This window comes from Lepidochelys kempii, chromosome 15 (assembly GCF_965140285.1).
Source record: "Lepidochelys kempii isolate rLepKem1 chromosome 15, rLepKem1.hap1, whole genome shotgun sequence".
In the NCBI taxonomy this organism is placed as follows: Eukaryota; Metazoa; Chordata; order Testudines; family Cheloniidae; genus Lepidochelys; species Lepidochelys kempii.
Genome location: NC_136394.1, coordinates 17224027 through 17239311, shown reverse-complemented (window position 1 = coordinate 17239311; position 15285 = coordinate 17224027). Strand labels below are relative to the sequence as shown.

Sequence of the window (15285 nt, the reverse complement as noted above, 5' to 3'; positions counted from 1 at the left end):
ATCAAGGACTGAATACAGATACTGGATTAATGGTTTATTACAACAATATATAATCCACTAACCCCACCACCATCTTTCTTCCCCACTTTCCCCTCTATGACTGGAAAGTTGTTAACTGGTCACGTCACGTCACCTTCAATGGCCTCTTGAAATATGAAAAGTCTATTATTCACTCAGCTCTGTCTGGAAGTACAATTCAGAAGGCTGTCACGACAGTCTGTAATTGGAGAGTCTTTCATAACCTATCAGTATTCTTGGGGTAAACTAGCAACAGATTTAATAAAGCCAGCTACTCTAGTTGAAAGCTAGCCAGATGGCAGCGAGCTGGGGATGAGGGAGGGTGGAGGAAGAAAGAGGTCAGCAACTCTAAATACAGTAGAGCTAAACGAAGCAATTCAAACTAAAGGGTGAGGAAGTCCCAGTGTGGAATAATGAACTTTGCAGAGCAGAGCGCACCAATGGTGGAAGGAGCACACGCTATAAGTATCCAACTTGGTTTCTGTATCGGGCTGGTTAGTGTGTGTTCAGAGAACAATATATGCATTATCTCAGCCACAACAAATCACTTCACTAGTTTCAGCTTTAGTAAACAGCAATCTACTTTTGCTGTGGATTTACAATTTCCCTGATTTGCAGGTTTACAAAGTCCTTCTTTATACCAATCAACATGGAGTGGGGGGGCATAAAACTTGTAAAAAACTGACTCCCTGATAAAGATACTGAGTCTCCCAGTTTTTGTTTTTATTAATTAGATCATTCAAATTACTGCTTGACGATGCTTGTTAGAGTTCAGCTGAACATACCAGCAGACTTTCAAAACACCGTCTCCTCTCACTCCAGGTGAGCTTGGGGGCTATTTGGTCCTTCACCTATTCCCTGGAGCAGTGATGTGGGGGACTGGTTTGGTGTTCACGCATATCTCTGAAGTGCTCACTTTATCTTTCTGCTGTTGCAGTTCTTAGAGCCAGGTTATTTATCCCTAAGCAGGAGCAGCAAGCACTGAAAGACTATTGGTATCTTCACAGCTGGAGCGCGTCTGCCTTGATAAAACATGTTTCTCCTTTTAAACTTCAATCAGCTAAAAAGAGTTCCATTTTCCCTCCCCACCTTATCACAGCAGTTTCCAAAATGAAAACAAACAGCCAAAACTGGCAAGAAGCTATGGTTTTGTGTACCTAAAGACCTTTCAAGTGTTTTATCCCTAGTCCTTTATCTAAAAATTTTTTTGGGGAAAAGTGAGTGATGGTGACTGGATTATGACCAATTGAGGTCACTTCAGCAGAGGGAACAATAATTGTAACAGTGTCACATTTGTTGACAGGATTCTAGAAAGGTATAATGAACTTAATTCCAGCACCCTCTTCTCCAAATGAGAGTGATTTTCCGAACTTGTGCAGAAAGGATAGTTGCGGGAGGAGGATTCTGGTCTGCAGGTGGTGGGAAGTTTGGAGAATACAGCGCTGGAGGGCCGGCCATCCCTACTGGGAAAGGATTACAGTTGTGGTGCATTGTCTGTGATGTATAGTGAGTCTAGAAACAAGGACCACACTTGAACCGAGTAGAGGATATGTACTATTAGATGCCTTAAATTTTTATAGCCTCTCTCTTGTGATAAGCATATAAAGTATACGTACACATTATGTATCAGTTAAGGTTGTCTGTACGGAACATATAGCACCACCTATGGTTAAGCTTGATCAATGCTTATAAGACCCTGTTTTCAGTTGCTTAAAACTTGGCCAAACTGACCATTTAGGCTGAAACGTTCCATGCCAGGTACCTGCCTCAGGTTAGTTTGAGAAATTTCAGTGATAATGGTTCATCTCTTTCTGAGAAATGGATCAGGAAAAATATGTTTTGTCAGATTAAAAATAATTCTCACAATCATTTCCATTAAGTTCTAAAGATTCAATGATTTGGAACAGGGACTTGAAATTGGGTAAGGGGTCATCCTCATGTCAGGAATGTGCTTGCTGCAGTTCATAAGAATCCATCCAAATTTGGCCAAGTCATAAGGCTCTGAAAAAAAATCTCAGTTTGCACATATTCAGTAGAGGTTAAGCAGCTTCTGGCAAATAAATTCTCTAAAGATTCTATCTGCACTGGACATGTTCCACCTCTTCACAGCTCAATTGAACTGTGCATGTATCATCCCCTGGAGTAAATGAGCATGCTGCATCCTGGGGCTGACCAGGCTTCTCCTGCAATTACTCCTCCTGCTATTCACTACTGCAGTGCTGGGGAATTGAGAAGCGAGTCTCTCCTGTGCTCTCAGTGTTCCCACAGCTGGCATCTAGGCACTGTGGAGGAAGAGGAAGCAGTCACACTCTAATGCAGAGGAAATTTGAGAAATAAGGGGCAAGAAGCCAGGATGGGGCAGATAGGGCAGGGATGCAGGTCCATAAGGATCTATAACCACTAGAGAACACTATCCTAGAGAACCCAGAATTAAACCCAGGAGTTTTGTCTCTACATTATTCTGCATCCTCAAATAGCTGTGAAACTCACTGGCAAAGATATAACATCCTTTCTCCCACCCCCCAAGTGACAAGTCCACACAGAGGATAAACAGACTACCAATGCCACTCTGTTAGCTCAAGTCTGTTAGCAGAAGTCTGTGCTGTGGATCTGAAGGTCCAAACCCTGATAACCCAAGCTGGGGATCAATGTGGTTCCAACTAGATGTAATGTTTGTTTTCAAATTTTTGTTTAAACACACACAGATAGGAAATTACATCCAAAACCACTATGGTAATAGAACATTAAGGTTGCAAAGACAAGCACTGACCTTAGAAAATTCTTGTTCAATCTTAATCCAGCCCCCTTGTGGGTACACATTACATTCTCACATATGACCCCTGCCTTATTCAGTGGATGGGAAGTTATTTGGTACTTCTTTTTATCTTCTACTTTCAATGTGGTCCAATACGAACACACATACTCTATTACACTCCTAAAGAAAAGTACTAATCACCAGTACAAAATGTTTCCATTTTACTATTATTTATTATCCTCAAAGGGCAGAATTGATCCAACTTTTCTTACTAGATATCTATAAGGAGAAAGGCCGTTTAATTGCATTAAAAAACCAAAAAGCAAAAACACAACCAAATGCCAACACACAGAGAATTTTAACAGTCTCCCAATAAAGTATTAATTCTATTGTTTTCCCATTTTGTCATCATACAGGGATACTACTAATTCTATTAAGAACTGCTGAAATCTCAGTCACACTTGTTCTCTGCCTGGGTATTAATTCCACTTTCTCTCAGCAATATACACTGGTAATAGGTATGAAATAATTCATATTCTTGTAAGTGCTAAACAACAATCTGAGATGACATATGAACTGTGTCTCAGTTCGGATTCTCCTCTGATCGCTGACAGTTCTTGTTTGATTCCTGCGATGCATGTCTTCAGGTAGCTTACTATTCAAACGATATTCAAGTCCTCATTACAATCCTCATTCCCCTCTTATTCAAATTCTCCCTGTTCACCTGACCTGGTGACCAATGTGAACAGCTTTCAACTTCTTCTTTCAGTTGTAAAGTAATTCCCGTTACATCTCCCACCCCCATTTATCTTCATCCTTTCATCTCACTCTTGAACTTCATTCAATATCTCCAGCAGTTCTAAAATCTTATCCCATCATCTAGCCCTTAATTCCCAAATGCACTTCCTTGAAAGGTTGTAGAAGCGTTAGCCATTTAATCAGTCACATCTTCAGATACTCAGGGCTTGTGTATACTGCTCTGCAGTTCAGACTACGGGGGTGACACTAGCATTGTGCACCAAAGTGGTGTGCTGTAACTCCCCTGTGTGGATGCTGCAGATGTGAAATAAAAGGTTCCTAGTTTGCATTAATAGAGTCCTTTTCAAACAGGACTACATTAATGAAAATTAGCAACCATTTAGTTCACACCTGCAGCATCCACATGGGGGAGTTGTAGCACACCATTCTGGTGTGCACTTCTAGTCACACCCTGGTAGTCTGAACTGCAGGGCAATGTAGACAAGATCTTAGCGTCTAATCATTGGCTTTTGCAGTTTGTGTTTTTCCCTACTCATCTCATTTAATTGATACTGCCAGACTCCATCAAATACACTTTGCTGCATTGATCAAGTTTCCAGGTTCTGAACACTATTCCCCATCACTCCATTGCCCCGTCACACTGATTTCCTTCTGGGTTCTTATTTGGTTTCAGTGCTAAAAATCTTACTCCTGATCTCTCAGCTAAATTACTGTAGTTCACTAATCAAATCTTGATGTTACGCTCCAGTAGCTGTCAGTGTATTTTTTACAGTAATGGTGTCTGTACTGTCAGGACAACGTTTTGTATTTGACTGGGTTTTTATTCCTGGGTCTTTATTAGCTTTGTTAAGTCAGGAGACGGACAGTATTTGTTCACATTAAATTGGCAAGCCAAATCCTGAATCAGAATTTTTGTAGTTGTCCAGAAGTCTGGCAGTCAAAAAATGTATCACAAAATAAGGGTGGAAGAACTTCAGAGATATTTCAATGGAAAGATTTCCTATCTTCAAGAAAGAAATGCTGAGAGACACACTACAAGAAACTACTAGATAATAAGACAGCCCTCTGGTTTCTGGAAGAAACAAAAACAAAAAGAGAACTGTAGAAAGTATATGAAATGGAGTAATATTCAGAACTTTGAATACCCATGCCTGTTAGTAAAAGCACAAGAGCTATAGCTTTTGCCTGTGACAAGTCACAATACTGTGATAATTTGTGCTAATAATTCTATGCACTTCATTGCTTTCTTGTTTCTCCCTCTTCACCTTTTGATCTGTAAAGTTTTATAGACTTACCTCAAGTCGGCTGCTATTAAATTAAATCCATTGTAAAGGTGTCCTTCTAATGAAACTTTCTTCAAGTAAGAGAAGCTGTCCAGATCTGTAGTCAAGAAGTTTCTTACAAGTGCACCTAAGAAGAGGAGGAAGGATTTAGAGTTAGTTAGAATCACTTGCATATGAAAAGTGAGGATAGCTAATCTGGCAAATTCAGTCAAACAAGCAGAAAACATAAGGCTTAGGATTCCTGTTATTGGTGAGGGGCAAAATATGGAAATTAGGATTTTCTATAGTGCTCACATTAAACCAATATAGCAATGATGACACTTATTTTTACTCTGAGGAAGAACTCCCAATTCTAGCTCAACTGCATTGGATTTATGTTTGCGGAGCCTTATGTATTAGATGTTCTTTCCCATTACCACTCTCCTCAGTCTTTTATTTCATTTCCCCTACATGTTCCTTGTAGCCCTGGCTTGGTATACATCTAATGAGGCTGGTTTATTTGATCTATTTAATGTCATATTTTTCCACTGCAGGACCTCATGACCCTGAGTTTACAAGCAGACCTACTTTTTTTTTTTTACTATAAAAATATAATGAGAAAAAGTCTCCTAAAAAAGAAAAATGGACATTTTCCCATTTCATATTATGTTCTGCTCACAAAAGTGTCCAAGGAATACATCAATCTAAAACACAGAGCTCAACCACAAGAAGTTTCAAGTAAGAGCTTGTTACATGTTCAAAAAACTCTTCAGAGGAGGGGGACAGGGTGTACAAAAAAAAGGGTTCTACAAGCCTTGTTAATAGCTACTAGTATCACCTCATCGGATGAGAAAGGGGGTTAAAACAGCACTTAGTTAAGGTTGTAACAAACATTCCGTTATATAGTCTTCATGCTTTATTCACTCATACATTTTCATTTCCTCATTCTGACTCCATACCTCTTCCCTTTGCATTTTTATCAATCTTTGGCTGCAAGTAGTTTGTCAAGGCAGCCATCTTGCCTTTCTTACTGATTCCAAGCCATGTCCCGCCTTCTTTTCCTTCCTCCATATCCAAACCTAGAGCAAATAGTGGCAGAAGCAGAAATAAGAGATTCACTACTTTGCTGCTTTATCTCATTTCAAAAGCCTTAAATCACAGTTCCTTACTAAAAACTGAGTTTAGCTAGGGCTGGATAGATGCCTAGAGTCCCAAGGGTTTTTGTTTTTTTGGAAAGTAAAAATGAAATTTTAAAACTAAAATCAGTATTTTACAATTGTGCAATATTCACCATTTAATAAAATCTCAGTGATCATAGAAAAAAAGTCAGTAAATTAACCCAAACCAAGATTTAAAAAATTTAGACTGTGTTAAAAGGAATATAATTGGATTATGTAGAGCTAGAATATTTGTTAATTCAAATGCAAATCTCAGGGAAGGATTAGCTTGTTGGAAGCACAGGGGCTTTTGCGGGGTTCTGGGTGCAACGGTAATGCCTGCAGGGAGAGTCCAGGTGAAGGTGGTTAGGGCTCAGCGGGGGGGAGGAAGGCTGGGTATGGAGGACTCAATGTGGGGGTCCAGATGCTGGAGAAGTGGGGCTCAGTCGGGTGAGGATCCAGGTGAAGCTAGTTGGGGCTCAGTGGGGTGGGGATCTGTTGAGGTGGTCCAGGTGCAAGGGTCTGGGTTTGAGGGGGATCTGTATGCTCGGGGGTTGGGTGGATGGGGGAGCAGCTCCCTTTGCAGAGATCCCTCCCCCTGCAGCTGAGGAGTGATGGGTGCAGAAAGCCAGGGAGGAGGGGGATAAAGTTTGCAGAGCTTCCTACAGCTGGGGGAGAAATCTGGGGGTGGATCTGACTCAGCCCCGGATGCCAAGCAGGGAAAGGGAAGTCCTGTCCTCCCCAGCCCACCTGGGACAAGTGGCTGAGCCTGGTGCAGGGTAGGAGCCACCAGCCGGGTCTTCCCCAAGCCACCCGCGACCCCACAGTGATTTACCTCTCTGCTGGATGCCCTGGGCACCTGAAACATACTGCTGGGGAGGGTCACAAGACCACTCTTGTGGCTTCCCTTTGCTTCCCTATCAGAAAGTAATTTTTCTGCCAAGATGGGCATGCTCACGGGGTGACTCAGAAAATGACAAGGCAGAGCTGCTAGAGCATAGCTTTCTGAAGCACTGTAGCAAAGCTCTGCCCTAAATTTCAGGTGCTGGAGTGACACACTGGACTGCTACACCCCAGCTCAGATTTGGATGGGCCTGGGTGCTAACTGGGTGGGCTGTGGCCCACCCGTGGCTATGCCCTTGGCATGTAATAATTTTCTTAATGTCGAATCTGCACACAAGGCATTACTGCCACTCTACACTACAGTTGCCAGGCATCCGTTTTTTGACCGGAACGCCCAGTCTAAAAGGGACCTGGCGGCTCTGGTCAACACTGGTGACTGGGCCATTAAAAGTCTGGTCAGTGGCACAGCGGGGGCCCGGGGCTAAGGCAGGCTCCCTACCTGCCCTGGCTCCGTGCTGCTCCCAGAAGTGGCTGGCAGCCCTTAGGCACTGGGGTGGCCAGGGACTGGGAGGCTCCGTGCATTGTTCCCGGCCCGAGTACCAACTCCGCAGCTCCCATTGGCCAGGAACTGCGACCAATGGGAGCTGTTGGGAGAGGAGCCTGTGGGCGCAAAGGCACCTAGCCACCCATGTGCCTAGAGGCTGCAAGGACCTGGCGGCCACTTCCTTGGAGCCGCGGTAAATGCCAGCGGGATCCTGCACCCTAACCCCCTGGCCCAACCTGGAACCCCCTCCTGTTCCCCAAGCCCCTCATCCCCAGCCCCACCCCAGAGTCTGCACCCCCCACCCAGAGCCCATACCCCCTCCCGCATTCCAACCCCCTGTCCCAGCCCAGTGAGAGTGAGTGAGGGTGGGGGAGATGGAGCGAGTGGGGGATGGGGCCTCAGAGAAGGGGCAGGGCAGGGGTGTTTGGTTGTGTGTGATTAGAAAGCTGACAACCCTACACTCCACTCCAATTGTAAGAAGAGTAAAGAATGAATATCAGCCATCATAGCTATGATGGACAATGCCTGTAAGTTATGGTACAGCAGTACAGAACAAGCAGCAATGTTTTAAGTGTCAAGAATGATCATCAATAATAAGTGACAACAGGCAAGAATAAATTGGATATATTTACTTTTTTGCCTTGCTACTTTCATTTGAAAGAAGTGAATTATTAATTCAAACAGTGTACTAATCAGATCTGCACAGCTAAAGCCCCTTGCAGTGAATTGCCACAAACACCAGCCAGGGAGGAGGGGGAAGAATATACAATAAGAGTAAAACATCAAAAATGGATTTTTATTATCTATTACACTTTGCTGCAGGCTAGTATTCAGTTAATGTTATGATTTCAACATTTAAGTATTTGTTCCTCCCCTTTGGCGGCTGTGTAACAAAGGAGGCAGCATCCAGAGTGTCTGGCAGGAATTCTGGAATGTCAGCCAGAATTTCAGAAAGCGAGGAAGCTGCAGTGCAGTGGGAGTAATTTATCCTCACAGACCTCTCTGCCAACGACACCACCACGTAACATCAATGAAAATTCTGTGCGGAGTCAGAATGTTCTATTTAAACAACGCTGTCTACTTGAGCCTCACATTTTTATTTCGGAGACTATGGAGATGTCATCCAATTGCAACTGTATTTTAAAGATAGATTCTCTATAAAAAAACGGGTTACTCTACAGCCTAACAACAACAGCCAGGCAGAAAGCTCATAAACCAAAACAACTTTGGTCATTCATCAAAAAATTTCAAACTGATAAGAAATTAGCCATACATTTTTAAAATTTCATTTCCTTTTAACAATTTTTAAGTCACTGACTACTATTCAGTAATTTCATTTTCCAGAGATTTATTCAGGGTACTAAATAACTAATTATGTTAGATGGTATAATGCATTTTCACTATACTGCTTGAACTGTGGCTTTTGGAGAACATATGATGAAGAAGAGTGACGGACATTCAAGGAAGTTTTTTTGTAGTCAACTAAATGCAACAAAACTCAGTGGACTTCATATAAAATGTGACCATGAGTTGTCACAGCTGATTTACAAATTGTTGTCAAAGTATCCATTGCATAGGTTTACTGCAGCTCTGAATCACTTCATTCCAGAGTTCAGGTTTACAAACCACTGAAGTTCTTAAGAAGTTACAGTACAGATTAAAGAAAACATACAAGACAGCAATACAACTAAGGCCCATTCCTTTTTCAAGCCCATAAACTGGTTTTCAAACATCACATGTGAAGACAGGTTCTTATAACCTGTGAATGTTCTTGTATTTCTAACAATGTTTTTGTAGATTTGCGAACAAAAGTGCATGGGGAGAGAGATTCAAGACAAGATTCCATTAAAAAAAGTTACATACCACTAAGGATTTCACTGCTGCTATCCCAAAAGTCTGCTGATTTTGATGGTCTGTTGTAAAATTCATCCCTATTAGCTGCTAGGATAAGCCTGTAGGACAAGAGGAAGACTATGAATTTCAGATAGTGCACGGATCAAGTATGCAAGACTTGTAATTTTTTGTTCCCCCCGCAAAAAACAGTACATTTTTGTAGCTGGAGGAGCTGATCACGAAGGTATCTTTCTTCAAAGACGATGTAAACTACAGATCCTCCAATAATGAATTTAACACTCTACGCAGAATTTCTCAGATAAAATTTAATTAGCATGATCCCCAAAAACAGAACCAAAGTTGCTGAACTTCTGAGGAAAATCACATTTCCATTTAAAGATTTTGTACTTAGTTACAAATAGCTTCTTGTATTACTGAAAGATTAAAGAAAAAGGGAGAAAGTTTGCTTCTATGAAAATATGTTGCAGGCCTTTCACTTCTCACTCAGTTGTTTAGAGTTTTTTTGACCCCAAGGGTACGTCTAAAGTACAAAATTATTTCGAAATTATTCTATTTGAATTTTCGGAAGCTATTTAATACATTCGGTTTTCTGTGTCCCCACTAAAGAGCGTGAATTCGGCGGATTGTGTCCACAGTACCAAGGCTAGTATCGAATGTCGGAGCGGTGCACTGTGGGTAGCTATCCCAGTTTCTGCAGTCCCCGCTGCCCATTGGAATTCTGGGTTAAGCTCCCAGTGAATGATGGGGCAAAAACGTTCTCGCGGGTGTTTCTGGGTGTGTGTCGTCAGAAAGCTACGGCAGACAATCGTTTTGTGCCTTTTTGGCGTGCAGATGCCATACTGCTTTCAGCAGATGGTGCACCGCTGCTCTCCTCCTATGATGAATCCACCTCTCATCTCCCTATGTAATCTCTACTATCTACTCTTTCTCTTCCTCATCGAATGCGTCCGCTGCCAACTCTGCTCGGCCATCGTGAACCGAGCACCACAGCTTCCGCCACCAACTCTGCTCTCCTGCTATTGCCATGCTTCCAAGCTTCTCCATGTTGTCTGTCCTGGGCTCCCACCTCCATGAAAGCCACAGAAGACAAAACATTTTCAGCTTTTGTTCGGCTACCGTGAACCAAACAGCACAGCTTCTGCTGCTACTCTGCTCGCCTACGTTTCGCGCCCTTTTTCCAGGATTACCCGTGCAGGCGCCATAGCCATGGAGCCCGATCAGGTATCCACTGCAGTTTTGACCATTGTAAATACCTCGCGCATTATCCAGCAGTATGTGCAGTACCTGCAAAACCGGGCAAGGAAGCGACGACAGCGCGATTACTATACCGATGAGGACATGGACACAGACAGCATGTTGGGCCAGGTTCATGCTGTGGAACGCCGTTTCTGGGCCCAGGAAACAAGCACAGACTGGTGGGACCGCATACAGTTGGGGATATGGGATGATTCCCAGTGGCCGAGAAACTTTCGTATGTGTAGGGCCACTTTCATGGAACTTTGTGACTTTCTGACCCCTGCCCTGAAGCGCAAAGACACCAAAATGAGAGCAGCCCTCACAGTTGAGAAGCGAGTGGCTGTAGCCCTGTGGAAGCTCGCAACGCCCGACAGCACCTGTCGGGTCGGAAATCAGTTTGGAGTGGGGAAATCTACTGCGGGGGCTGCTGTGCTGCAAGTAGCCAACACAATTATTGACTAGCTGCTATCAAGGGAAGTCTACTTTGGGAAATGTGCAGACCATTGTGGATGGCTTTAATGCACTGGGGTTCTCTAACTGTGGCGGGGTGATTGACGGAACGAATATCCCTACCTTGGCCCTGGAACACCAGGGCAGCCAGTACATAAACCGTAAGGGGTACTTTTCAATGGTGCTGCAAGCACTGGTGGATCATAAGGGACGTTTCACCGACATCAACGTGGGATGGCCGGGAAAGGTGCATGACGCTCGCATCTTCAGGAACTCTGGTCTGTTTGAACAGCTGCAGGAAGGAATTTACTTCCCAGACTAGAAAATTACTGTTGGGGATGTTAAAATGCCTATAGTTATCCTCGGGGACCCAGCCAACCCCTTAATGCCATGGCTCATAAAGCCGTACACAGGTACCCTGGACAGCAGCAAGGAGCATTTCACCTATAGACTGAGCAAGTGCAGAATGGTGGTAGAATGTGCGTTTGGACGTTTGAAAGTGCACTGGCGGTTAGATCTCAGCACAACCAATATTCCAATTGTGATTGCTGCTTATTGTGTACTCCACAATACCTGTGAGAGTAAGGGGGAGACGTTTATGGCGGGGTGGGAGGTTGAGGCAACTCGCCTTGCGGCCAGTTTTGCACAGCCAGACAACAGGGCGATTAGAAGAGTGCAGTAGGGAGCGCTGCACATCAGAGAAGCTTTGAAAGCCAGTTTCATGACTGGCCAGGGTATGGTGTGAGAGTTCTGTTCGTTTCTCTTAAAGTTACCCGCCCCCTATATATATATGAAAAGGAAATAAAGTCACAATTGTTCAAAAATCATTCTTTATTATCAAAACATTGAGAGAAATCAGAAGCTAGACGGGGGAGGGGGAGTATTGGGTTAGGGGGGTGGAGGAGGAGGAGGGAAGGACAAGTCCAGAAACCAAATCAAAACTTAGGATATGCCAGCTTTCTGTTGCTTGTACAATCTTCTGGGGTTGACTGTGTGGGTCCCTGTAGCCTTCCCCCACCCAGTGTTCTTGGGCATCTGGGTGAGGAGGCTATGGAACTTGGGGAGGAGGGACGGCAGTTATTCAGGGACTGCAGCGGCAGTCTGTGGTCTTGCTGCCTTTCTCCCATTAGAGTCACCATACAGCGGAGCATGTCAGTTTGCTCCCCCACGAGCTTGACCATAGCATTATGCCTGCTCTCATCGCACACGTCCCTCCTCTCTTTGTATTCATGTAACGCTTTACATGACTCCACAATTGTTTACCTCCACGCATTCAACTGGGCCCTATCAGTGAGGGAGGACTGCATGAGCTTGGCAAACATGTCGTCCCGAGTTCGTTTTTTCCGCCTTCTAATCTGGACCAGCCTCTGGGACGGAGTAGATAGGGGCCGCATTGAAACGTTTGCGCCTGCTGCAGGAGGAGAAAAAGGGAGGGCAGTATTTTAAAAGATACATTTTAGAGAACAAAGGGGACACTTTCTCAGTGAAACAGGCAATTCATAGTACACAGCACATGTTCTTTCTGTACAAGGTCTCATTTTGCCTCTTATACTTAAGTGCCTGCCACTTTGGTGTGAGTAAGCCATCACATGCGGCCAGGCAACAGAATTCAGCTTGCAGGCAGTCTGCGGGCTGTCTGGGATGATCACTTCACACAACACTCTCCCCTGCCCATACACACCCACCCACCGCAGGGCTCCGATGAGGCTCTCAGCAGCAATGAGCCCTTTAAACTAAACGCGAACAGCCCAGCCGGCTGGGTTTCCCCCCACCCCATGGGTCCGATCAAGCTCTCACTCACCAGAAGTGCCTTCTCCAAGGTCATGGTCCAGGAGCATGCTTTGGGAGTAGGGGAAGGCTACTGACTCCAGCGTTAAGAACAGTTCCTGGCTAGGGGGGAAAACAGATTCCCCACTTGCCGCCTGTGCACTGTCCTCCTCCTCCACTTCCACCTCTTTGTCCTCCAAAAACTCATCCTCCTCGCTCCGTGCTACTCCCCCCTTGCAGGTGTCCACAGACAGTAGTGGGGTAGTGGTGTCGTCACCCCCCATAATTGCATGCAGCTCACGGTAGAAGCGGCATATATGGGGCTTCAGAGTAGCAGCTGTGTTAGTCTGTATCCGCAAAAAGAACAGGAGTACTTGTGGCACCTTAGAGACTAACAAATGTATTAGAGCATAAGCTTTCGTGGGCTACAGCCCATTTCATCGGATGCATAGAATGGAACACATAGTAAGAAGAAATATATATACACATACAGGTAAGTTGGAAGTTGCCATACAAACTGTGAGAGAGGCTAATTAGTTAAGATGTGCTATTATCAGCAGGAAAAAAAAACTTTTGTAGTGATAATCAAGATGGCCCATTTAGATAAGTATCCTCACACCTTCTTGTCAACTAACATGTGGAAATAGATTCAAAGTGTGTAATGACCCAGCCACTCTCAGTCTCTATTCAAACCCAAGTTAATGGTATCTAGTTTGCATATTAATTCAAGCTCAGCAGTTTCTTGTTGGAGTCTGTTTTTGAAGCTTTTCTGTTGCAAAATTGCCACCCTTACATCTTTTACTGAGTGGTCAGAGAGGTTGAAGTGTTCTCCTACCGGTTTTTGAATGTTATGATTCCTGATGTCAGATTTGTGTCCATTTATTCTTTTGCGTAGAGACTGTCCGGTTTGACCAATGTACATCGCAGAGGGGCATTGCTGGCACATAGAATCATAGAATATCAGGGTTGGAAGGGACCCCAGAAGGTCATCTAGTCCAACCCCCTGCTCGAAGCAGGACCAATTCCCAGTTAAATCATCCCAGCCAGGGCTTTGTCAAGCCTGACCTTAAAAACCTCTAAGGAAGGAGATTCTACCACCTCCCTAGGTAACGCATTCCAGTGTTTCACCACCCTCTTAGTGAAAAAGTTTTTCCTAATATCCAATCTAAACCTCCCCCACTGCAACTTGAGACCATTACTCCTCGTTCTGTCATCTGCTACCATTGAGAACAGTCTAGAGCCATCCTCTTTGGAACCCCCTTTCAGGTAGTTGAAAGCAGCTATCAAATCCCCCCTCATTCTTCTCTTCTGCAGGCTAAACAATCCCAGCTCCCTCAGCCTCTCCTCATAAGTCATGTGTTCCAGATTCCTAATCATTTTCGTTGCCCTTCGCTGGACTCTCTCCAATTTATCCACATCCTTCTTGAAGTGTGGGGCCCAAAACTGGACACAGTACTCCATGATGACATACATGATGGCATATATCACATTGGTAGATGTGCAGGTGAATGAGCCCATGATGGCATGGCTAATGTGATTAGGTCCTATGATGGTGTCACTTGAATAAATATGTGGACAGAGTTGGCATCGGGCTTTGTTGCAAGGATAAGTTCCTGGGTTAGTGTTTTTGTTGTGTGGTTGCTGGAGAGTATTTGCTTCAGGTTGGGAGGCTGTCTGTAAGCGAGGACTGGTCTGTCTCCCAAGATCTGTGAGAGTGAGGGATCATTTTTCAGAATAGGTTGTAAATCTTTGATGATGCGCTGGAGAGGTTTTAGTTGGGGGCTGAAGGTGACGGCTAGTGGCGTTCTGTTATTTTCTTTGTTGGGCCTGTCCTGTAGTAGGTGACTTCTGGATACTCTTCTGGCTCTGTCAATCTGTTTTTTCACTTTAGCAGGTGGGTATTGTAGTTTTAAGAATGCTTGATAGAGATCTTGTAGGTGTTTGTCTGTCTGAGGGGTTGGAGCAAATGGTTGTATCTTATAGCTTGGCTGTGGACAATGGATTGTGTGGTGTGTCCTGGATGGAAGCTGGAAGCATGTAGGTAAGTATAGTGGTTAGTAGGTTTCCGGTATAGGGTGGTGTTTATGTGACCATCGCTTATTAGTAAAGTAGCGTCCAGGAAATGGACTGCTTGTGTGGATTTGTCTAGGCTGAGGTTGATGGTGGGATGGAAACTGTTGAAATCATGGTGGAATTCCTCAAGGGCTTCTTTTCCATGGGTCCAGATGATGATGTCATCAATGTAGCACAAGTAGAGTAGGGGTGTTAGAGAATGAGAGCTGAGGAAGCGTTGTTCTAAGTCAGCCATAAAAATGTTAGCATACTGTGGGGCCACGCGGGTTCCCATAGCAGTGCCGCTGACTTGAAGGTATAAGAAATTATTATTTATTTGTCTGAAGTCCCCTGCCTCATTAACTATACACCTTCCAACTTCTGCAACAAATGAGGCAGAGGTCTTACAGACAATGCCTCCATTATGGTGCAACTCTGATTCAACCCCAGTGCAAGTCCACCCTGTGCACTGAATGAGGCAGGTGTCCTGTGGACAAAAGAAATAGTATATGGTCATGTAACTAAAGACTGTACATAATGCACAGGGAGTCAAATTAAGGTTACCCAGGCAACCTTAATTCCGGCATG

The 15285-nt window shown here is 44.2% G+C and overlaps 1 protein-coding gene across 3 annotated transcripts in view; it reads right to left on the bottom strand.

Annotated features, from left to right (window-relative positions):
* TANGO2 (transport and golgi organization 2 homolog) overlaps window positions 1–15285 on the bottom strand; it is a 90736-nt gene that overhangs the window by 34471 nt on the left and 40980 nt on the right. For 2 of the 3 annotated variants that reach the window (XM_073313206.1, XM_073313207.1), the window contains exons 3-6: window positions 9202–9290; window positions 5754–5873; window positions 4828–4942; window positions 2789–2953 (exon numbers count right to left, since the gene is read on the bottom strand). In XM_073313206.1, the coding sequence (XP_073169307.1) occupies window positions 2789–2953; window positions 4828–4942; window positions 5754–5873; window positions 9202–9290 (489 nt within the window). The remainder of the gene's footprint in view (window positions 1–2788; window positions 2954–4827; window positions 4943–5753; window positions 5874–9201; window positions 9291–15285) is intronic. The other variant, XM_073313205.1, reaches the window with a different exon arrangement.